Source organism: Pseudophryne corroboree, chromosome 12, assembly GCF_028390025.1.
Source record: "Pseudophryne corroboree isolate aPseCor3 chromosome 12, aPseCor3.hap2, whole genome shotgun sequence".
NCBI classification, from domain to species: domain Eukaryota; kingdom Metazoa; phylum Chordata; class Amphibia; order Anura; family Myobatrachidae; genus Pseudophryne; species Pseudophryne corroboree.
The window spans coordinates 94,144,495-94,168,892 of NC_086455.1; the positions used below are offsets into that span (position 1 = coordinate 94,144,495).

Below are 24,398 nucleotides of genomic sequence, written 5' to 3' on the forward strand. Positions count from 1 at the left end.
GGAGGAGATGTTGACAGGTCGCGTTCCGCTTGACTTGACAATTTTGTCACCAGCAGGTCTTTCAACCCCAGCAGACTTGTGTCTGCCGGAAAGAGAGATCCAAGGTAGGCTTTAAATCTAGGATCGAGCACGGTGGCCAAAATGTAGTGCTCTGATTTCAACAGATTGACCACCCGTGAATCCTTGTTAAGCGAATTAAGGGCTCCATCCACAAGTCCCACATGCCTAGCGGAATCGCTCCGTGTTAGCTCCTCCTTCAATGTCTCCAGCTTCTTCTGCAAAAGCCTGATGAGGGGAATGACCTGACTCAGGCTGGCAGTGTCTGAACTGACTTCACGTGTGGCAAGTTCAAAGGGCATCAGAACCTTGCACAACGTTGAAATCATTCTCCACTGCGCTTGAGACAGGTGCATTCCACCTACTATATCGTGCTCAATTGTATAGGCTTGAATGGCCTTTTGCTGCTCCTCCAACCTCTGAAGCATATAGAGGGTTGAATTCCACCTCGTTACCACTTCTTGCTTCAGATGATGGCAGGGCAGGTTCAGTAGTTTTTGGTGGTGCTCCAGTCTTCTGTACGTGGTGCCTGTACGCCGAAAGTGTCCCGCAATTCTTCTGGCCACCGACAGCATCTCTTGCACGCCCCTGTCGTTTTTTAAAAAATTCTGCACCACCAAATTCAAGGTATGTGCAAAACATGGGACGTGCTGGAATTTGCCCATATTTAATGCACACACAATATTGCTGGCGTTGTCCGATGCCACAAATCCACAGGAGAGTCCAATTGGGGTAAGCCATTCCGCGATGATCTTCCTCAGTTGCCGTAAGAGGTTTTCAGCTGTGTGCGTATTCTGGAAAGCGGTGATACAAAGCGTAGCCTGCCTAGGAAAGAGTTGGCGTTTGCGAGATGCTGCTACTGGTGCCGCCGCTGCTGTTCTTGCGGCGGGAGTCCATACATCTACCCAGTGAGCTGTCACAGTCATATAGTCCTGACCCTGCCCTGCTCCACTTGTCCACATGTCCGTGGTTAAGTGGACATTGGGTACAACTGCATTTTTTAGGACACTGGTGAGTCTTTTTCTGACGTCCGTGTACATTCTCGGTATCGCCTGCCTAGAGAAGTGGAACCTAGATGGTATTTGGTAACGGGGGCACACTGCCTCAATAAATTGTCTAGTTCCCTGTGAACTAACGGCGGATACCGGACGCACGTCTAACACCAACATAGTTGTCAAGGCCTCAGTTATCCGCTTTGCAGCAGGATGACTGCTGTGATATTTCATCTTCCTCGCAAAGGACTGTTGAACAGTCAATTGCTTACTGGAAGTAGTACAAGTGGGCTTACGAATTCCCCTCTGGGATGACCATCGACTCCCAGCAGCAACAACAGCAGCGCCAGCAGCAGTAGGCGTTACACGCAAGGATGCATCTGAGGAATCCCAGGCAGGAGAGGACTCGTCAGAATTGCCAGTGACATTGCCTGCAGGACTATTGGCATTCCTGGGGAAGGAGGAAATTGACACTGAGGGAGTTGGTGGGGTGGTTTGCGTGAGCTTGGTTACAAGAGGAAGGGATTTACTGGTCAGTGGACTGCTTCCGCTGTCACCCAAAGTTTTTGAACTTGTCACTGACTTATTATGAATGCGCTGCAGGTGACGTATAAGGGAGGATGTTCCGAGGTGGTTAACGTCCTTACCCCTACTTATTACAGCTTGACAAAGGGAACACACGGCTTGACACCTGTTGTCCGCATTTCTGGTGAAATACTTCCACACCGAAGAGCTGATTTTTTTGGTATTTTCACCAGGCATGTCAACGGCCATATTCCTACCACGGACAACAGGTGTCTCCCCGGGTGCCTGACTTAAACAAACCACCTCACCATCAGAATCCTCCTGGTCAATTTCCTCCCCAGCGCCAGCAACACCCATATCCTCCTCATCCTGGTGTACTTCAACACTGACATCTTCAATCTGACTATCAGGAACTGGACTGCGGGTGCTCCTTCCATCACTTGCAGGGGGCGTGCAAATGGTGGAAGGCGCATGCTCTTCACGTCCAGTGTTGGGAAGGTCAGGCATCGCAACCGACACAATTGGAGTCGGACTCTCCTTGTGGATTTGGGATTTCGAAGAACGCACAGTTCTTTGCGGTGCTACTGCTTTTGCCAGCTTTAGTCTTTTCATTTTTCTAGCGAGAGGCTGAGTGCTTCCATCCTCATGTGAAGCTGAACCACTAGCCATGAACATAGGCCAGGGCCTCAGCCGTTCCTTGCCACTCCGTGTGGTAAATGGCATATTGGCAAGTTTACGCTTCTCCTCCGACAATTTTATTTTAGGTTTTGGAGTCCTTTTTTTACTGATATTTGGTGTTTTGGATTTGACATGCTCTGTACTATGACATTGGGCATCGGCCTTGGCAGACGACGTTGCTGGCATTTCATCGTCTCGGCCATGACTAGTGGCAGCAGCTTCAGCACGAGGTGGAAGTGGATCTTGATCTTTCCCTAATTTTGGAACCTCAACATTTTTGTTCTCCATATTTTAATAGGCACAACTAAAAGGCACCTCAGGTAAACAATGGAGATGGATGGATTGGATACTAGTATACAATTATGGACGGGCTGCCGAGTGCCGACACAGAGGTAGCCACAGCCGTGAACTACCGCACTGTACTGTGTCTGCTGCTAATATATAGACTGGTTGATAAAGAGATAGTATACTCGTAACTAGTATGTATGTATAAAGAAAGAAAAAAAAACCACGGTTAGGTGGTATATACAATTATGGACGGGCTGCCGAGTGCCGACACAGAGGTAGCCACAGCCGTGAACTACCGCACTGTACTGTGTCTGCTGCTAATATAGACTGGTTGATAAAGAGATAGTATACTCGTAACTAGTATGACTATAAAGAAAGAAAAAAAAACCACGGTTAGGTGGTATATACAATTATGGACGGGCTGCCGAGTGCCGACACAGAGGTAGCCACAGCCGTGAACTACCGCACTGTACTGTGTCTGCTGCTAATATATAGACTGGTTGATAAAGAGATAGTATACTCGTAACTAGTATGTATGTATAAAGAAAGAAAAAAAAACCACGGTTAGGTGATATATACAATTATGGACGGGCTGCCGAGTGCCGACACAGAGGTAGCCACAGGCGTGAACTACCGCACTGTACTGTGTCTGCTGCTAATATAGACTGGTTGATAAAGAGATAGTATACTCGTAACTAGTATGTATGTATAAAGAAAGAAAAAAAAACCACGGTTAGGTGGTATATACAATTATGGACGGGCTGCCGAGTGCCGACACAGAGGTAGCCACAGCCGTGAACTACCGCACTGTACTGTGTCTGCTGCTAATATATAGACTGGTTGATAAAGAGATAGTATACTCGTAACTAGTATGTATGTATAAAGAAAGAAAAAAAAACCACGGTTAGGTGGTATATACAATTATGGACGGGCTGCCGAGTGCCGACACAGAGGTAGCCACAGCCGTGAACTACCGCACTGTACTGTGTCTGCTGCTAATATATAGACTGGTTGATAAAGAGATAGTATACTCGTAACTAGTATGTATGTATAAAGAAAGAAAAAAAAACCACGGTTAGGTGGTATATACAATTATGGACGGGCTGCCGAGTGCCGACACAGAGGTAGCCACAGCCGTGAACTACCGCACTGTACTGTGTCTGCTGCTAATATAGACTGGTTGATAAAGAGATAGTATACTCGTAACTAGTATGTATGTATAAAGAAAGAAAAAAAAACCACGGTTAGGTGGTATATACAATTATGGACGGGCTGCCGAGTGCCGACACAGAGGTAGCCACAGCCGTGAACTACCGCACTGTACTGTGTCTGCTGCTAATATAGACTGGTTGATAAAGAGATAGTATACTCGTAACTAGTATGACTATAAAGAAAGAAAAAAAAACCACGGTTAGGTGGTATATACAATTATGGACGGGCTGCCGAGTGCCGATACAGAGGTAGCCACAGCCGTGAACTACCGCACTGTACTGTGTCTGCTGCTAATATAGACTGGTTGATAAAGAGATAGTATGCTACTAATATTATATATACTGGTGGTCAGGTCACTGGTCACTAGTCACACTGGCAGTGGCACTCCTGCAGCAAAAGTGTGCACTGTTTAATTTTAATATAATATTATGTACTCCTGGCTCCTGCTATAACCTATAACTGGCACTGCAGTGCTCCCCAGTCTCCCCCACAATTATAAGCTGTGTGAGCTGAGCACAGTCAGATATATATATACATTGATGCAGCACACTGGGCTGAGCAGTGCACACAGATATGGTATGTGACTGAGTCACTGTGTGTATCGTTTTTTTCAGGCAGAGAACGGATATATTAAATAAAACAAACAACTGCACTGTCTGGTGGTCACTGTGGTCGTCAGTCACTAAACTCTGCACTCTCTTCTACAGTATCACAGCCTCAGGTCAATCTCTCTCTCTCTCTCTCAACCCTAATCTAAATGGAGAGGACGCCATCCACGTCCTCACCCTATCAATCTCAATGCACGTGTGAAAATGGCGGCGACGCGCGGCTCCTTATATAGAATCCGAGTCTCGCGAGAATCCGACAGCGTCATGATGACGTTCGGGCGCGCTCGGGTTAACCGAGCAAGGCGGGAGGATCCGAGTCTGCTCGGATCCGTGAAAAAAACCATGAAGTTCTGGCGGGTTCGGATTCAGAGAAACCGAACCCGCTCATCTCTACTTTGTCTCTTGTTAAGGCTTAATACATTTGGACCATGAACTCATAAACTGTGTTTTATCATTCTAATATTCCGGAATGTGTTTAGAAAATAAATGTTTAACAAAATAAATTAGAGATTACTTAATTTACAGGGGAAATGATAAAGTTTATACTTATAGTTTATTTAACAAAATTTGAATGAAAAGTATAGACTATAATTATATATACTGTACTATAAACAGATTCTGAAATGTTTATACAGTATACTTTAATACATTCTGAAATGTTATGATTATTATATTGTTTCCTTTTTTATTTTAAGAATCTTAATAATATTCTTAATGATGTTGGAACAATGTTTAAAAATAACTTTTAATGTATTATTACTATTTCAGAAAAGCAGAAGTCTGAAAATGATGACTGGCCAGTTGATGAATGAGTCCACAGAGAATGCATCACAGGTGTTCTCAGGTCTGGACCTCCTTTTTGACATGAAACCTCTCTTCATTCCCTTATACGCCTTGTTGGTGACCGTAGCTTGCCTGGGAAACTGTGTTCTAATACTTCTCATTGCCTTTACTAAGAAGCTTCACAACACTACCAATTTCCTTATTGGGAACCTAGCAGCAGCCGATCTTGTAATGTGTATTTTCTGTGTTCCATTGACAGCCTCCTATGCTTTTGAAACCCGTGGATGGTTGTTTGGGAAATTCATGTGCCACTTTGTCACTGTTATGCAAGCTGCAACTGTCTTCGTATCTGTGCTATCCTTGACTGCCATTGCAATTGACCGGTATGTAGTAGTTGTGTACCCTATCAGAAGGCGAATAGGATGTAAATCGTGCTTTTATATTGTAACTGTCATCTGGATGGTGTCCATTGGAGTCTCCTTACCAACATCCATGCGTACTCACTATCTGGATCTGAAGAGTGTTGGCCATGACATGATAATTTGCGAGGAATTCTGGAAGCACCAAGAAAAACAGAGGCTTCTCTACTCTTGTACAATGCTTCTATTGTCTTACATGCTGCCACTTTCTGCTGTCACTATATCCTATTGTGCCATTGCCTATCACCTTAGGAGGAGGAATGTACCAGGGGCCACAACCCACAATCAAGATAAGTGGTCTAAAAAGAAGCAGAAGACTTTCCGTATGCTCATTATTTCAGTCATGGCTTTTGCTATATGCTGGCTGCCTCTTCAAGTGGTCAACCTCATCCGGGATATTGATGAAGAGTTTTCCATCTTAGATAAGAATTACATTAATGTTATTCAAGTTACTTGCCATCTTATTGCCATGAGCTCTGCATGCTATAACCCATTTATTTATGCTTCTTTGCATGATAAATTTCGCTTTCATCTCAGAAATTACTTCTACCACCAAAAGAAGAGAGCCAGAACCATGTCAAGTAAGAACTCAAGGCTCAATACTTGTTCCACACTGGCTGATGTTCCCATGGTCCTTTCAGATAAGATGACATTTACAGGGAGATGCTCTTTTAACTAGAAACCTTTCACTTTGTGTTTAAATTCACATGTGCATTGCTGCTTACATTACTTTACAAAGTGAAGTGTGTCATAATAACTACTGCTTGAATATACTGTATATTTAAAACCATCAGATTTCATCCCACTTACACAAATTGTGCATTAATCTTGACGCATGCTCTAAATTGGTCAATATGATCAAGGGGGTAACTCAGACCTGATCGCTGTTGTGCGAATTCGGAAGAGGGCCGATTATCAATCAACTGTGCATGCGTACAGGTCGTAGTGCGCACGCATGAGAACAAACTACAAAACAATCCTGCATCTTTTTTGATTGCTAGGCGTATGCAAGTTGATTGGACGTTTGGGGGAGGTAACTTCCGTTTTCTGGGAGTGTCAGTAAAAATGCAGGCGTACCCAAGCATTTTCAGGGAGGGTGTGTGAAGTCAGCTCCAGCCCCGAAAGCCTGTATCTATTGCACTGTAGGAGTAGGTCCTTGGCTACGCACAGACTGGAAAAAAAATAATTTGATGGTGAGTGAATTGCGAACGGATTTGCAGCTGACCGGCGTTTGCAAAGATTTTCATATGACGTACGCAGACTTGCATGGGGCGGGTATTCATTCTGTCTGGGCGGTGACTATCTGATCACAAACCTCTGCAAATTTGCAGAGGAGCGATCAAGTTTGAATTAGGCCCCATGTTATACAATCAAGATACTGTACATGTTTCTTATAAGCTAATTCTCTTCACAACAAAAACAATTGATTTTACTCAGGGACTTGGATACTATGATGAGAGAGTTTCCATTGACTGAGAGTTCATAATTTACATGTTGGTATATTTTAGTATTGTAGATGCAATTCACCTAGACTAATCTAGTGGATGACAAAATAAAACTAATAAAGCATAACGAAGAATATCAATCGACAATCACTCATAAGAAATCACTGTTCCTGTCAAATGAGATCACGGCAGCAAACAATAGGCCAGCTCAACTTTTCCGCACAGTGGAGATGCTTTGCGAGCCAGCATGCCTGCAGACTGATGAAACCCTCTCGTAGGCAAGATGCAACGAGTTTGCAAACTTCTTTGCAGATAAAATATTCACTATCCGGACTGACATCTCCACAGTGCCTTCAAAGGAGTGCAAAACTACAAAGCCTGCCAATATAAGCCACCTGCCTTCATGGACCAGCTTTGACCCAGTGGATGTGTAAAGGACACTGCTGAAATTGCTTGGATTTTGCGTCCCACCACCTGTGATCTGGACCCGGCCTCAACCAAGCTTCTAATAGGTTGCATGGATATAATTGGTCCTGTCTTTGCAAAAATTGTTCAGTGCTCTTTGCAGACAGGCATTTTTCCTGGACCCCTAAAGGAAGCAATTGTTAGACCTCTTCTTAAAAAACCTAATTTAGATGCCGATTGCATGACCAACTATATACCGTTATCAAGCCTTCCTTTTTTAGGAAAGGTTATTGAGAAAGTGGTTGTAAATCAACTGGAAACCCGCCTGACAACCCATGATATTTATGATCCATTCCAATCAGGATTCTGTACTTGTCCTTTGCTCCAGGCACTGATAACCCAATACCAACCCTAAATGGCTGTCTAGCTGAGCTCCAGGAGTGGATGAGCACCAGTTGGCTGCGACTGAACCCAGATAAAACAGAGGTCCTTATGATAGGGACACAACATCAAAGGACAAGACTGCAGCATAGCCAACCAACTGGACTTACACTTGGGGATTCAGAATTATAAACCACTGATCATGTGCAGAATCTTGGCATTGTCTAGGATGGTGGCTTAACACTTAAACATCAAATATCAGCCACAATCAAATCCTCATTCTTTCACCTGAGGAACATAGCCAGAATCAAGCACTTAATTCCCTCAGATGATCTGCCAAAAGTCATACATGCATTTGTATCATCTCGATTAGACTACTGTAATGCCCTCTACCTTGGTCTCCCAGCAAAATAATTGCACCACTTACAGCTGGTGCAAAACACAGCTGCCAGGCTGTTAACCAACCAGCCCCATTCTAGCCACATAACACCCATCCTCTACTACCTTCACTGGCTGCCTGTAAAATGGCGAATCATCTTCAAGATTGGCTTACTGAGTTTTAAAGCACTACATGACCAGGGCCCAAAGTACCTGAAGCAGCTTCTGATCCCATACTGCCCCACTTGATTACTGCGATCTGTAGATGAAGGACTTTTAGCAGTACCCAGTCCCATAATTCATCTGGGGGTCGAGCTTTTAGTCATGCGGCTCCGACTCTATGGAACTCACTTCCCCACAAAGTGCGAGTGGCCCCAACTATAGAATCCTTCAAAAGTAGACTCAAGAATCCTTTTTATTCAAGCATTTCCATAATGTCCCTTTAGTATCTTCATGCTTCTGTATTTTATGAAAAGCTGTTTGGTATTTCATTATTTTCTGTACTATATTATGCTATGTATCTGTTAAGCGCCTTGAGTCCTATTGGAGAAAGAGCGCTATATAAATAAAATTATTATTATTATTATACATTTTAATTTAGAAATGTTTAAACAAAGGGAAACTTTGGTATTGTTTATAAACCATTCACTCCTAACACTTTTAAGGACAATGCATTACTTTTACAATCTTGATAACAAAGTTATAGCTTTAAATTTAAGTGGATTTGTGAAAACTGTAACTGATAGTAACTTTAACAGAGATAGGTGTAATTGAATATTGGGCCTAATTCAGAGTTGATCACAGCAGCAAATTTGTTAGCAGTTGGTCAAAACCATGTGCACTGCAGGGGGGGGGGGGGGCAGATATAGGGCAGATATAACGTGCAGAGAGTTAAGGGGGGTACTCACGGAGCGATATTTTAAGCAATCTGACTCGATTGCTTAGAATATTAGCATGATCGCTCCGTGTGTAGCCCCCTCAGCGATAGCGATGCGCGGGCCCGCACATCGCTATCGCTGGTGCTAGATTGGCCTGCATGCAGGCCAATCTAGCGGGTCGCTCACTTCACCCGCTGGGTGAAGTGAGCGGCCCCCCCGTCTCCCCCCGCACGCTCAGCACAGATCGCGCTATGCTGAGCGGCGGGAGAGATGTGTGCTGAGTGGTTCGCTCAGCACACATCTCTCCTGCATCGGCCCGTCTATATGGGCCTTTAGATTTGGGTGGGGTGTGTTCAAACTGAAATCTAAATTGCAGTGTAAAAATAAAGCAGCCATTATTTACCCTGCACAGAAACAATATAACCCACTTAAATCTAACTCTCTCTGCAAATATTATATCTGCCACACCTGCAGTGCACATGGGCCCTCATTCCGAGCTGTTCGCTATTTGATTCGCATGCAAGCAGTGTACGCACAGCAGCGAACACATCGCACAAATGCAAACAAACACCCACCACGCACTAGTGCAAACAACCATGCAACAATGCACAAAGAGGGTGTGTACTATTTAGCATCGCATGTTAGTGTTCCGTTCGCATGACTGCCAAAGCATCGCTAGCAACACATACACTGTCGTACATGTGCAAAACCTTCGCAGGCTTACACATGTTTTCATTAGCGTGCAAATATTTGCACAGTGGTGGTCATTCTGTTTTTTGCTGCTGCGATCAACTAGTACACGCCTATGGGGGAGTGTATTTTAGCTTAGCAGGGCTGCGATCGCTTGTGCAGCCCCGCTAAGCTAAAAAAAATTCAAGCAAAATAAGACTAGGCCTGGACATACTTACCCTGTGCGACGATCTCTGCGATGCTGGGGCCGGCTTTGATGTCAGACATCCGCCCTCCGTTCTGCTGGACACGCCTGCGTTTTCTTCTTCACTCCCCGAAAACAGTCTCCAATGGTCCGGATCTGCCCAGGTACGCGTTCTTTCTGTCAATCTTCTTGCGGTTGGCTCTGCGACCGCTTTCTTTGTAAGACGTGACATAACCCAGCGACCCCTGTCGCCAGGCAACGTCGAGCACACGCACTGCGGCTGCCGCTCATGCGCATTCCGGACCCGTTCGCAGCGCAGCGACAAAACGCTGCGTGCGAACGGGTCAGAATGACCCCCAGTGTTTTTTGTTTTTTTTCTAAACATTTCATCCCATTCCTTTCTCAATAAGAAACCAATTAGTCTAAGGATTTGTATTGTGATTGTCCAATTAAGTGTTCAAAGTCTTAAAGAAGAGTTTGTACACCTAATTGCACAATAACAATCATAAGTTTAGGATTCCAATATATATTTTTGAAATATTTGTAGCCCTATTTGCTCAATACCACAGATTGGAATTTTTAAAATTCCTTGACTTACATAATGTACATAACACAGTTTCCCATATATGCTTGATGTTTTAATCTGTGTTAGAATGGGGAGTGCTAAAGTACCAAACAATCAGCTCCTAACTGTCAAGTCACAGCCTTTTTTTTAAGTGTCTGTTAGTAGTTGATTAACTTCTAATTTCTCACTCTTCATTTTAACCCTTTAAAAGTGATGTACCATCTCTACATATGTAACTTCCTTTTTAAACAACAATTTTCTTTTTATTTTAACTTTTTTTTCACACAAAAAACAATTATTTATATTTTGCTCTTAAAGCACAAATTGCTTGCAGGGGGCCATGGCAGTGGTGCTCCATTAGCTTCAATATATCTAGGATTTCCACATTGGGATCTCCAAATGCAGCATCTGTAATGAATGTAAACAATACCAAATTACTTAAACACATTAGGCAATATACAAGCAAGGCACAAAGCACACTTTAAGTTAACCGGTCACTAGCTACATCAGGGATGTCGAACGTTTTACCTTCCAGCTGCTGATGAGCTATACATACCAGCATGGCCTGCAATGTAATAAAAAAAATAGCCAGGCTAAAACTGGAGCAGGCCATGCTGGGATGTGTACTTCAGCCACATCTGGAGTGGCCAGGGCTCACCATTTCGGGTGTAGGCCCAGCCTCAGCAGACTGCGTCTCTACATCTGCTGGTGAACTACATATCCGATTATGTCCTGACTCAGTGATAGCAGGCCTTAATACATAAGCTGAGACAGGGGATGTTGGTATTGGTATGTGTTTCAGAACAGCATTTGCAGGGTCACAGTTTGTAAACACATGTACCTGTATCTAAATTACAAACCGCTTACAAATACATTTCTGTTGTAGAAATTACTTACTCTCCCCCCGACGGATGAACAGCACCCTCCACCTCCTCAGGGGCCTCTGCTGCCCACTCTCCGTGGTCGCTTGTGGGAAGGGGGTTGAAAGAGGGTTGGAGTTTGGATGGGGGAAGGAGATTGAAATGGGATGGAATTTTGGATGGGGGAAGGAGGTTGGATGGGGTAAGGGGGTTGAGAGGGGTGGTCAGATTGAGAGGGTGAAGGGGATTGAGAGGGGGTAAAATTGAGAGGGTGAAGGGGATTGAGAGGGGGGTAAAATTGAGAGGGTGAGGGGGATTGAGAGGGGGGTAAGATTGAGGGGTGAGGGGGCTTGTGAGGGGGAGGAGGAAGAGAAGGCTGCTGATTGATGGGGTGCAGATTGTTGAGGGGCGAGGGGGTTTGATAGGGGGAGGAGGAGGAGGAGGAAGAAAAGGAGGATGGTGATTGATGGGGGTGGGTTGTTGAGAGGGGGAGGGGGGTTCACACGAGGATGAGGAGGTGTGATGGGGGTCCAGGTGGTGAGGGGGGAGGCTCCTTCCCCTTCCTCCTGGTATTGTTGCCTTTGTGCTGTACCTAAAAGAGAGAAAGGCACAATTTGTTATTTGTTTATTTAAAAATAAAAAACATTTGTAGTGGTGTAAATGTTTGGGCCATATGGTCCCATTGTGTTATTTGTCATGTTTCTTTTGTTACAATAAAAAGAGCTTTGTATGTTGCTGTGAAATCTTTTTCTTACACTAAATTTGGCATTTCCGTTTTTCCTCTATTCTACATTTCACACACACACACACACACACACACACACACACACACACACACACACACACACACACACACACACACGAATGTACTGTGCCACAGGAGTACACGGAAGTTGTGTGGCAGACTACTGTGCATCGGCCCACCACCTGGCCCTATAGGTTTCCGGATCCAGCTTGCCCACTTTCATTATATACCTAACACATTAGTTTAGTTACACTACGCAGGAGTATTTGCATTTTAATGTAATGCATTGTGATGATCTTGCTTGCTGGAATTCCTGTATATATTTATGAAGGACCACACTCCATGCACTGTAAACTTCTGTCAAACCAAAGTGCTGTCTGTGTCTAGCCTCTGGGGAGCCTGGCCACACCCCTACACATGTGCCCCTCCCACTCTGTTCCCCAGTGTGTCCTGCAAGGCCTACTCCCACACAGTCTCTAAACATACAGTATAAGTCTTATGTGTAATGCTGTTCGTAAATATTTGTAATCATTTAAATGCTAAAATAAATACTCACGCAAACAAAGGTGTTATTGCGGATTACTCACGTTGGCGGATCTGGCTTACGGCGGCAGAGGTCCGACCACCGCCGCTCAAGTTGGATGATGGTCCGCTTGGTGCGGACCCTCGCCAACAGTACTCTGCGGACCGCCGCGTAGGCGGCATGCTTCCTAGAATTAGGAGTGTACGGCCCCGTGCAGCCATCCATAATAGCTGTGAGGAGCCACAGCTCCCTCATAGAGAACGCTGCAGCTCGCATGGTACCAATGGCGTTTTATCAAGAAGGGCTAATATTTATACTGTATGCTAAATGCTGATTGGCCAAAATGTGATGTGATGATAAACTTTATTAATATAACTACATCAATAGAGGTGTGGGCTCCCTTGCGTATGCATAAGCGATTGTTTGCGGCTGTCGCACTGCTAAAAAACTCACAGCTATAAATATATATAGAAAACTCACCACATTTGGAGGTATGATTCAGCTAACCAATCCCATATTGTAGTAGTAGTGTGTGTAGATGGGTAGGTTATAATAAAAAAAATATAAAAAAAATAAAAACATAGCCTTGCATGGGAAATGTGAACAGCAACAACAAAAATGTGAGCATTTCTATGTTAACATCAGAAAATAATTCTTGGTGACCAATCTTAAAAGAGCAGGACTCAAAAATATGGGTGGTCTTCAGTATGCCGGCTCTTGGGATCCCGGCACACAGTATACCGGTGCCGGGATCCCGACAGCCGGCATACCGACACTTATTCTCCCTCGTGGGGGTCCACGCCCCCCCTGGAGGGAGAATAAAATAGTGTGGCGCGCGTAGCGTGGCGAGCGCAGCGAGCCCGCAAGGGGCTCATTTGCACTCGCCACACTGTCGGTAAGCCGGCGGTCGGGCTCCCGGCGCCGGTATGCTGGTCGCCGGGAGCCCGACCGCCGGCATATCGCAGTGAACCCCAAAAATATATGTGGTAAACACGAAACAATACTGTTGTTCAATGGCCATTTACAGACGTATGAAGTTGACAGTAAATTATGATACTACTCAAAACAGATACACATTACCAATTAATACCAAACATGTTTTTAAAATGTCTGCCATACCAAAATATTATTTTAACTCCTCTAAACTACAGTCACATATGTTAAAACTCACAACATTTCAAAACACAATAGTAGCATAAAGAATTGGATAATGTGTTCAGGACATAAGCATACCTGAAATGCTGCCGCACTATTCTTGCCCTAACGGCATGGACATGCTAGGCCTCCGTGCCTCGCCTCAATGTCCGCCCAACCCCTTGCTCCTCATTCTCTCTGGGCAATTCCTCTGTTTGAGGAAGCTCAACCCGACTCCTCACAGCAATATTGTGCAGGATTGCACACAGGACCACAATTTTACTTACCATTTCTGGCGAATACATTAGGTCACCATCAGTGCGGTGGAGCACTAGGAAGTGTCCTTTCAGGATGCCAATGGTTCCCTCCACCAGCTGCCTAGTGGCAGTAAGCGCAGAATTAAATTTGGACTGTGGCCCTGTCCTGGGTGTGCTGTAAGGAGTCATGAGATATCCACGATCTCATGTAAAAACACAATACAATCATAAGTTTCAACTTTTAAGAACATCACTAAAAAATAAAAAAAACCACATGATGGGAATACTACTCACCCAATAGCCACATGTCTTGGCCTTCCATCATTCTTAATCTTTGCCAGATACATGATTGCCAAATGACATAGGCATCATTGGCACTACCGGGGTACTTTGCATTCAGGGACAGGATCTGGAGGGATGAGCCACAAACAACCATCACATTCAGAGAGTGGAATAGTTTCCTGTTCCTATAGATTTCCTCATTATGTTTTGGAGCCACAAGTGGAACATGTGTCCCATCCACAACCCCAATAACGTGTGGGAAGCAACTACCCCCTTCCTGGAATTACCGCTTCAACATAGCTAGCGCCCCAGCATTCAATGGCATTGATATGAACTGCTTGATTCGCTTGAAAAATGCAGCTATGATGCGACGCAGTACTTTAGAAAATGTGAGATTCCTACCAGCACTCCAACGACATGCTGGTAGGAACCCGTGGCACAGAAATGTAACACAGCAAGAAATTGTGTCAATGCTGGTATTGCTGAAGGATACCAAATTGATGTATCTAGATCACTCTCTATTGTGGAGAGAGTTTCTAGGATGACATGAGGGGGCAGCCTGTAGCGGTGGACAACCTTATCATCTGGCAAACCAAAAAGGGTGACACGGGTATGGAAAATACAAGTCCTTGCACGCCTCCGTTGCCTTCAAGAATGAGGGGCAGGTTGGGGTTGGACGGCTTCGGCGGCTAGATATGTGGCAACCAGCATCTTGAAAATGAACAAAAAGTCTATCAATATAACATCCAATGTGTTCACAACAATTCAACATTTACATATATGGTTCCTCCACAAATAGAACTTACTTCCGGCGCATAATCCATATCTAAATCTCGGACATTAGGAGGCAAGATAAAGCATAAATTAGGCAGAAAGTGAAACCACAACATATGGCACAAATACAACACACACCCAAAACACTGAAAAAACACACTTTGCAGGCATATACTTACCTTAAACATAGAATTTACACACAAAGATACATACATGGGCACTACCACTACCACTACTACTTAAGACATACAAGCCAAAAGGCACCCATCCAAAACACAGCAAGCAACATGCACATACTTACCAGCAAATAGAAGAAAGGGATCTATATAACTCAAAAGGCCTCACTTGGCCGGGGTCAAAAATCAAGAATATGCACCCTACAGAATAGCAGACATAATCAGACAATGGCCCTCATTCCGAGTTGATCGGTCGCAAGGCGAATTTAGCAGAGTTACACACGCTAAGCCGCCGCCTACTGGGAGTGAATCTTAGCTTCTTAAAATTGCGACCGATGTATTCGCAATAATGCGATTACTAACTACTTAGCAGTTTCAGAGTAGCTCCAGACTTACTCTGCCTGTGAGATCATTTCAGTGCTTGTCGTTCCTGGTTGACGTCACAAACACACCCAGCGTTCGCCCAGGCACTCCCACCGTTTCTCCGGCCACTCCTGCGTTTTTTCCGGAAACGGTAGCGTTTTCAGCCACACGCCCCTGAAACGCCGTGTTTCCGCCCAGTAACACCCATTTCCTGTCAATCACATTACGATCGCCGGAGCGAAGAAAAAGCCGTGAGTAAAAATACTTTCTTCATAGTAAAGTTACTTGGCGCAGTCGCAGTGCGAACATTGCGCATGCGTACTAAGCGGATTTTCACTGCGATGCGATGAAAAATACCGAGCGAACAACTCGGAATGAGGGCCCATGTCTGAAAATAACACAGACAACACTATACTCCTCCACCCAAAACACAGCAAGCAACATGCACATACTTACCAGCAAATAGATATATACTGTTTATCACATTAGAATAAAGGGAAACAGATTACAATTAGAATGAAGGACAACCCCACCACAACTGTTTTACATAACATTAAATAACTTGCTATACAGGTTGAGTCTCCCTTATCCAAAATGCTTGGGACCAGAGGTATTTTGGATATCGGATTTTTCCGTATTTTGGAATAATTGCATACCATAATGAGATATCATGGTGATGGGACCTAAATATAAGCACAGAATGCATGTATGTTACATATACACCTTATACATACAGCCTGAAGGTAATTTTAGCCAATATTTTTTATAACTTTGTGCATTAAACAAAGTGTGTGTACATTCACACAATTCATTTATGTTTCATATACACCTTATACACACAGTCTAAAGGTCATTTAATTAGAGATGAGCGCCTGAAATTTTTCGGGTTTTGTGTTTTGGTTTTGGGTTCGGTTCCGCGGCCGTGTTTTGGGTTCGAACGCGTTTTGGCAAAACCTCACCGAATTATTTTTGTCGGATTCGGGTGTGTTTTGGATTCGGGTGTTTTTTTCCAAAAACACTAAAAAACAGCTTAAATCATAGAATTTGGGGGTCATTTTGATCCCAAAGTATTATTAACCTCAAAAACCATAATTTACACTCATTTTCAGTCTATTCTGAATACCTCACACCTCACAATATTATTTTTAGTCCTAAAATTTGCACCGAGGTCGCTGTGTGAGTAAGATAAGCGACCCTAGTGGCCGACACAAACACCGGGCCCATCTAGGAGTGGCACTGCAGTGTCACGCAGGATGTCCCTTCCAAAAAACCCTCCCCAAACAGCACATGACGCAAAGAAAAAAAGAGGCGCAATGAGGTAGCTGTGTGAGTAAGATTAGCGACCCTAGTGGCCGACACAAACACCGGGCCCATCTAGGAGTGGCACTGCAGTGTCACGCAGGATGGCCCTTCCAAAAAACCCTCCCCAAACAGCACATGACGCAAAGAAAAAAAGAGGCGCAATGAGGTAGCTGACTGTGTGAGTAAGATTAGCGACCCTAGTGGCCGACACAAACACCGGGCACATCTAGGAGTGGCACTGCAGTGTCACGCAGGATGTCCCTTCCAAAAAACCCTCCCCAAACAGCACATGACGCAAAGAAAAAAAGAGGCGCAATGAGGTAGCTGTGTGAGTAAGATTAGCGACCCTAGTGGCCGACACAAACACCGGGCACATCTAGGAGTGGCACTGCAGTGTCACGCAGGATGTCCCTTCCAAAAAACCCTCCCCAAACAGCACATGACGCAAAGAAAAAAAGAGGCGCAATGAGGTAGCTGTGTGAGTAAGATTAGCGACCCTAGTGGCCGACACAAACACCGGGCCCATCTAGGAGTGGCAATGCAGTGTCACGCAGGATGTCCCTTCCAAAAAACCCTCCCCAATCAGCACATGATGCAAAGAAAAAGAAAAGAAAAAAGAGGTGCAAGATGGAATTATCCTTGGGCCCTCCCACCCACCCTTATGTTGTATAAACAAAACAGGACATGCACACTTTAACCAACCCATCATTTCAGTGACAGGGTCTGCCACACGACTGTGACTGATATGACGGGTTGGTTTGGACCCCCCCAAAAAAAGAAGCAATTAATCTCTCCTTGCACAAACTGGCTCTACAGAGGCAAGATGTCCACCTCATCTTCACCCTCCGATATATCACCGTGTACATCCCCCTCCTCACAGATTATCTATTCGTCCCCACTGGAATCCACCATCTCAGCTCCCTGTGTACTTTGTGGAGGCAATTGCTGCTGGTCAATGTCTCCGCGGAGGAATTGATTATAATTCATTTTAATGAACATCATCTTCTCCACATTTTCTGGATGTAACCTCGTACGCCGATTGCTGACAAGGTGAGCGGCGGCACTAAACACTCTTTCGGAGTACACACTTGTGGGAGGGCAACTTAGGTAGAATAAAGCCAGTTTGTGCAAGGGCCTCCAAATTGCCTCTTTTTCCTGCCAGTATAAGTACGGACTGTGTGACGTGCCTACTTGGATGCGGTCACTCATATAATCCTCCACCATTCTATCAATTTTGAGAGAATCATATGCAGTGACAGTAGACGACATGTCCGTAATCGTTGTCAGGTCCTTCAGTCCGGACCAGATGTCAGCATCAGCAGTCGCTCCAGACTGCCCTGCATCACCGCCAGCGGGTGGGCTCGGAATTCTGAGCCTTTTCCTCGCACCCCCAGTTGCGGGAGAATGTGAAGGAGGAGATGTTGACAGGTCGCGTTCCGCTTGACTTGACAATTTTGTCACCAGCAGGTCTTTCAACCCCAGCAGACCTGTGTCTGCCGGAAAGAGAGATCCAAGGTAGGCTTTAAATCTAGGATCGAGCACGGTGGCCAAAATGTAGTGCTCTGATTTCAACAGATTGACCACCCGTGAATCCTTGTTAAGCGAATTAAGGGCTGCATCCACAAGTCCCACATGCCTAGCGGAATCGCTCCGTGTTAGCTCCTTCTTCAATGCCTCCAGCTTCTTCTGCAAAAGCCTGATGAGGGGAATGACCTGACTCAGGCTGGCAGTGTCTGAACTGACTTCACGTGTGGCAAGTTCAAAGGGCATCAGAACCTTGCACAACGTTGAAATCATTCTCCACTGCACTTGAGACAGGTGCATTCCATCTCCTATATCGTGCTCAATTGTATAGGCTTGAATGGCCTTTTGCTGCTCCTCCAACCTCTGAAGCATATAGAGGGTTGAATTCCACCTCGTTACCACTTCTTGCTTCAGATGATGGCAGGGCAGGTTCAGTAGTTTTTGGTGGTGCTCCAGTCTTCTGTACGTGGTGCCTGTACGCCAAAAGTGTCCCGCAATTTTTCTGGCCACCGACAGCATCTCTTGCACGCCCCTGTCGTTTTTTTAAAAATTCTGCACCACCAAATTCAAGGTATGTGCAAAACATGGGACGTGCTGGAATTTGCCCATATTTAATGCACACACAATATTGCTGGTGTTGTCCGATGCCACAAATCCACAGGAGAGTCCAATTGGGGTAAGCCATTCCGCGATGATCTTCCTCAGTTGCCGTAAGAGGTTTTCAGCTGTGTGCGTATTCTGGAAAGCGGTGATACAAAGCGTAGCCTGCCTAGGAAAGAGTTGGCGTTTGCGAGATGCTGCTACTGGTGCCGCCGCTGCTGTTCTTGCGGCGGGAGTCCATACATCTACCCAGTGGGCTGTCACAGTTATATAGTCCTGACCCTGCCCTGCTCCACTTGTCCACATGTCCGTGGTTAAGTGGACATTGGGTACAACTGCATTTTTTAGGACACTGGTGAGTCTTTTTCTGACGTCCGTGTACATTCTCGGTATCGCCTGCCTAGAGAAGTGGAACCTAGATGGTATTTGGTAACGGGGGCACACTGCCTCAATAAATTGTCTAGTTCCCTGTGAACTAACGGCGGATACCGGACGCACGTCTAACACCAACATAGTTGTCAAGGACTCAGTTATCCGCTTTGCAGTAGGATGACTGCTGTGATATTTCATCTTCCTCGCAAAGGACTGTTGAACAGTCAATTGCTTACTGGAAGTAGTACAAGTGGGCTTACGACTTCCCCTCTGGGATGACCATCGACTCCCAGCGGCAACAACAGCAGCGCCAGCAGCAGTAGGCGTTACACGCAAGGATGCATCGGAGGAATCCCAGGCAGGAGAGGACTCGTCAGACTTGCCAGTGACATGGCCTGCAGGACTATTGGCATTCCTGGGGAAGGAGGAAATTGACACTGAGGGAGTTGGTGGGGTGGTTTGCGTGAGCTTGGTTACAAGAGGAAGGGATTTACTGGTCAGTGGACTGCTTCCGCTGTCACCCAAAGTTTTTGAACTTGTCACTGACTTATTATGAATGCGCTGCAGGTGACGTATAAGGGAGGATGTTCCGAGGTGGTTAACGTCCTTACCCCTACTTATTACAGCTTGACAAAGGGAACACACGGCTTGACACCTGTTGTCCGCATTTCTGGTGAAATACCTCCACACCGAAGAGCTGATTTTTTTGGTATTTTCACCTGGCATGTCAACGGCCATATTCCTCCCACGGACAACAGGTGTCTCCCCGGGTGCCTGACTTAAACAAACAACCTCACCATCAGAATCCTCCTGGTCAATTTCCTCCCCAGCGCCAGCAACACCCATATCCTCCTCATCCTGGTGTACTTCAACACTGACATCTTCAATCTGACTATCAGGAACTGGACTGCGGGTGCTCCTTCCAGCACTTGCAGGGGGCGTGCAAATGGTGGAAGGCGCATGCTCTTCACGTCCAGTGTTGGGAAGGTCAGGCATCGCAACCGACACAATTGGACTCTCCTTGTGGATTTGGGATTTCGAAGAACGCACAGTTCTTTGCGGTGCTACTGCTTTTGCCAGCTTGAGTCTTTTCATTTTTCTAGCGAGAGGCTGAGTGCTTCCATCCTCATGTGAAGCTGAACCACTAGCCATGAACATAGGCCAGGGCCTCAGCCGTTCCTTGCCACTCCGTGTGGTAAATGGCATATTGGCAAGTTTACGCTTCTCCTCCGACAATTTTATTTTAGGTTTTGGAGTCCTTTTTTTTCTGATATTTGGTGTTTTGGATTTGACATGCTCTGTACTATGACATTGGGCATCGGCCTTGGCAGACGACGTTGCTGGCATTTCATCGTCTCGGCCATGACTAGTGGCAGCAGCTTCAGCACGAGGTGGAAGTGGATCTTGATCTTTCCCTAATTTTGGAACCTCAACTTTTTTGTTCTCCATATTTTATAGGCAGAACTAAAAGGCACCTCAGGTAAACAATGGAGATGGATGGATTGGATACTAGTATACAATTATGGACGGACTGCCACGGTTAGGTGGTATAAAAAAAACACGGTTAGGTGGTATATAATACAATTATGGATGGACGGACTGCCTGCCGAGTGCCGACACAGAGGTAGCCACAGCCGTGAACTACCGCACTGTACACTGGTTGATAAAGAGATAGTAGTATACTCGTAACAACTAGTATGACGACGGTATAAAGAATGAAAAAAAAACCACGGTTAGGTGGTATATATTATAATACAATTATGGTTGGACGGACTGCCTGCCGAGTGCCGACACAGAGGTAGCCACAGCCGTGAACTACCGCACTGTACACTGGTTGATAAAGAGATAGTAGTATACTCGTAACAACTAGTATGAATACGGTATAAAGAATGAAAAAAAAAACACGGTTAGGTGGTATATATTATAATACAATTATGGTTGGACGGACTGCCTGCCGAGTGCCGACACAGAGGTAGCCACAGCCGTGAACTACCGCACTGTACACTGGTTGATAAAGAGATAGTAGTATACTCGTAACAACTAGTATGACGACGGTATAAAGAATGAAAAAAAAAACACGGTTAGGTGGTATATATTATAATACAATTATGGTTGGACGGACTGCCTGCCGAGTGCCGACACAGAGGTAGCCACAGCCGTGAACTACCGCACTGTACACTGGTTGATAAAGAGATAGTAGTATACTCGTAACAACTAGTATGACGACGGTATAAAGAATGAAAAAAAAACCACGGTTAGGTGGTATATATTATAATACAATTATGGTTGGACGGACTGCCTGCCGAGTGCCGACACAGAGGTAGCCACAGCCGTGAACTACCGCACTGTACACTGGTTGATAAAGAGATAGTAGTATACTCGTAACAACTAGTATGACGACGGTATAAAGAATGAAAAAAAAAACCACGGTTAGGTGGTATATATTATAATACAATTATGGATGGACGGACTGCCTGCCGAGTGCCGACACAGAGGTAGCCACAGCCGTGAACTACCGCACTGTACTGTGTCTGCTGCTAATATAGACTGGTTGATAAAGAGATAGTATACAATACTACTAATATACTGGTTGTCAGGCACTGGTCACCACTAGTCACACTGGCAGTGGCACTCCTGCAGCAAAAGTGTGCACTGTTTAATTTTAATATAATATTATTTATCATGTACTCCTGGCTCCTGCTATAACAACCTGCAGTGCTCCCCAGTCTCCCCCACAATTATAAGCTTTATATACAATACATTGATGTGCAGCACACTGGGCTGAGCAGTGCACACAGACTGAGTCACTGTGTGACTGTGTATCGTTTTTTTCAGGCAGAGAACGGATATATTAAATAAAACAAACAACTGCACTGTCTCTGGTGGTCACTGGTCACTGTGGTCGTCAGTCACTAAACTCTGTCTGCACTCTCTTCTAAACTACAGTATCACAGCAATCTCTCTCTCTCTCTTCTAAATCTAATCTAAATGGAGAGGACGCCAGCCACGTCCTCTCCCTATCAATCTCAATGCACGTGTGAAAATGGCGGCGACGCGCGGCTCCTTATATAGAATCCGAGTCTCGCGATAGAATCCGAGCCTCGCGAGAATCCGACAGCGTCATGATGACGTTCGGGCGCGCTCGGGTTAACCGAGCAAGGCGGGAAGATCCGAGTCGCTCGGACCCGTGAAAAAAAAAGCGAAGTTCGTGCGGGTTCGGATTCAAAGAAACCGAACCCGCTCATCTCTACATTTAATACAATATTTTTAATAACTTTGTGTATTAAACAAAGATTGTGTACATAGAGTTGTCAAAAAACAAAGGTTTCACTATCTCACTCTCACTCAAAAAAGTCCGTATTTCGGAATATTCCGTATTTCGGAATATTTGGATATGGGATACTCAACCTGTATTATAAATAAAAGAGCACAATAGAAACAATAAAAGTTAAACATTTAAAAAAAAAAAAAAGCTGGGCATATGCAATACAATAACTCACAGCATCCAAAGCATATAAGCATGTATGCAGAAATAACTAAAATAAACATCTCTTACCTCTCACACCTTCTCTGCTTCTCAACACTATCATTACTCTCTCTTCTCTTCTCTCTCCGCACCACTCCACTCCACTCCATGCCACGTCACTCCTCAACAACTCCTGCATACACCCTCAAACACAGGCCGCATGGAGGCGGTTTAAATCAGGGCCGCCATCAAGGAGGTGCCCTGTGTACAGTTGTCCCGGGCCCGGCCACTCTGACAGAGTGGAGGGCCCGGGCTGTACACACAGCCAGCCGCCGCCTGTGACACTGACCGCGGCTGGCCGGCTGCTAGTGCTGCGCTACCGCCACTCCCCTTCTGCTGAGACGTCACTACTTAGCTCCTCGCTCCCCTCTCCTCACCTGCCCGAGCCTAAGCCAGAGCTGTTACTGCAGCAGGTGATAGTGTACAGCCATCCGGACCCACCACACAGCAGCGATGTTCAGAAGGAAGTTATGGGCTGCAATGTCACTGTGCAGCTATCATCACGGCCCGCCCACCGCCGCCGATCACAATCAGCAAACAGCAGCTTGCTGTTTAATAAAGTTTTTTTTCTTCTGGATGCGGCGCAGTGTGACGTTATGACGTCACACCGCATCAGTGAAGAGGAGCCGCGGTGGTGAAGGAAGAGCTAGCCTAGGACAGCCAAGAACAGCATGGGAGAGAGAGAGAGAGAGAGCATAGAGGAGGACTCTCAGGACGGATTTGGAAAGGTAAGTATGTTTTTCTTGTGTTTGTTTGTGATTCTGAGAAGGAGGCCCGGGGCTGGCTCAGCTGTAATGGGCAATTTAAAGTTACTATTGGCTTAAGATAGCTATGTATTCCCAAGCTCACATCTAGGGCAACATTGCCTCTTTGTTTTGCATTTTATGTCAGCATAAAACATCTGTCTGCTAGTAACTTGTAACCTACATATACTGTACGTGACACTTACATATGCTTTTACACAGAGGCGGATTGGCCATAGGGTCTACAGGGAAGATTCCCGGTGTGCCGACTCACCCGTGGGGCCTGTTTTGTTTGAGGACATGTGGTCCTTTTTATAGACATAATGAATAAGATGCAAAATAATTTGCATATATGAAAATTACTTTGCCACTTAGCGTGTGATTGCAGATGATCTAGTGTATATTCTGCCTGCTTGGCTGACATATAAGATTGAGTGAATAGTGATTGGGATACGGTTGGTGTAATAAGCAAGAAAATAGTAAGAATTTACTTACCGATAATTCTATTTCTCGTAGTCCGTAGTGGATGCTGGGGACTCCGTAAGGACCATGGGGAATAGCGGCTCCGCAGGAGACAGGGCACAAAAGTAAAAGCTTTAGGATCAGGTGGTGTGCACTGGCTCCTCCCCCTATGACCCTCCTCCAAGCCTCAGTTAGGATACTGTGCCCGGACGAGCGTACACAATAAGGAAGGATTTTGAATCCCGGGTAAGACTCATACCAGCCACA

The 24,398-nt window shown here is 45.3% G+C and overlaps 1 protein-coding gene across 2 annotated transcripts in view; it reads left to right on the top strand.

Moving 5' to 3' along the window:
* LOC134980828 (prolactin-releasing peptide receptor-like) overlaps nucleotides 1-9,005 on the top strand; it is a 152,953-nt gene extending 143,948 nt beyond the window's left edge. For both annotated transcript variants that reach the window (XM_063947804.1, XM_063947803.1), the window contains exon 2: nucleotides 5,129-9,005. In XM_063947804.1, coding sequence (XP_063803874.1) covers nucleotides 5,147-6,241 — 1,095 coding nt within the window. In that variant the 5' untranslated portion in view covers nucleotides 5,129-5,146 and the 3' untranslated portion in view covers nucleotides 6,242-9,005. The remainder of the gene's footprint in view (nucleotides 1-5,128) is intronic.
* Nucleotides 9,006-24,398: the final 15,393 nt, after the last annotated feature.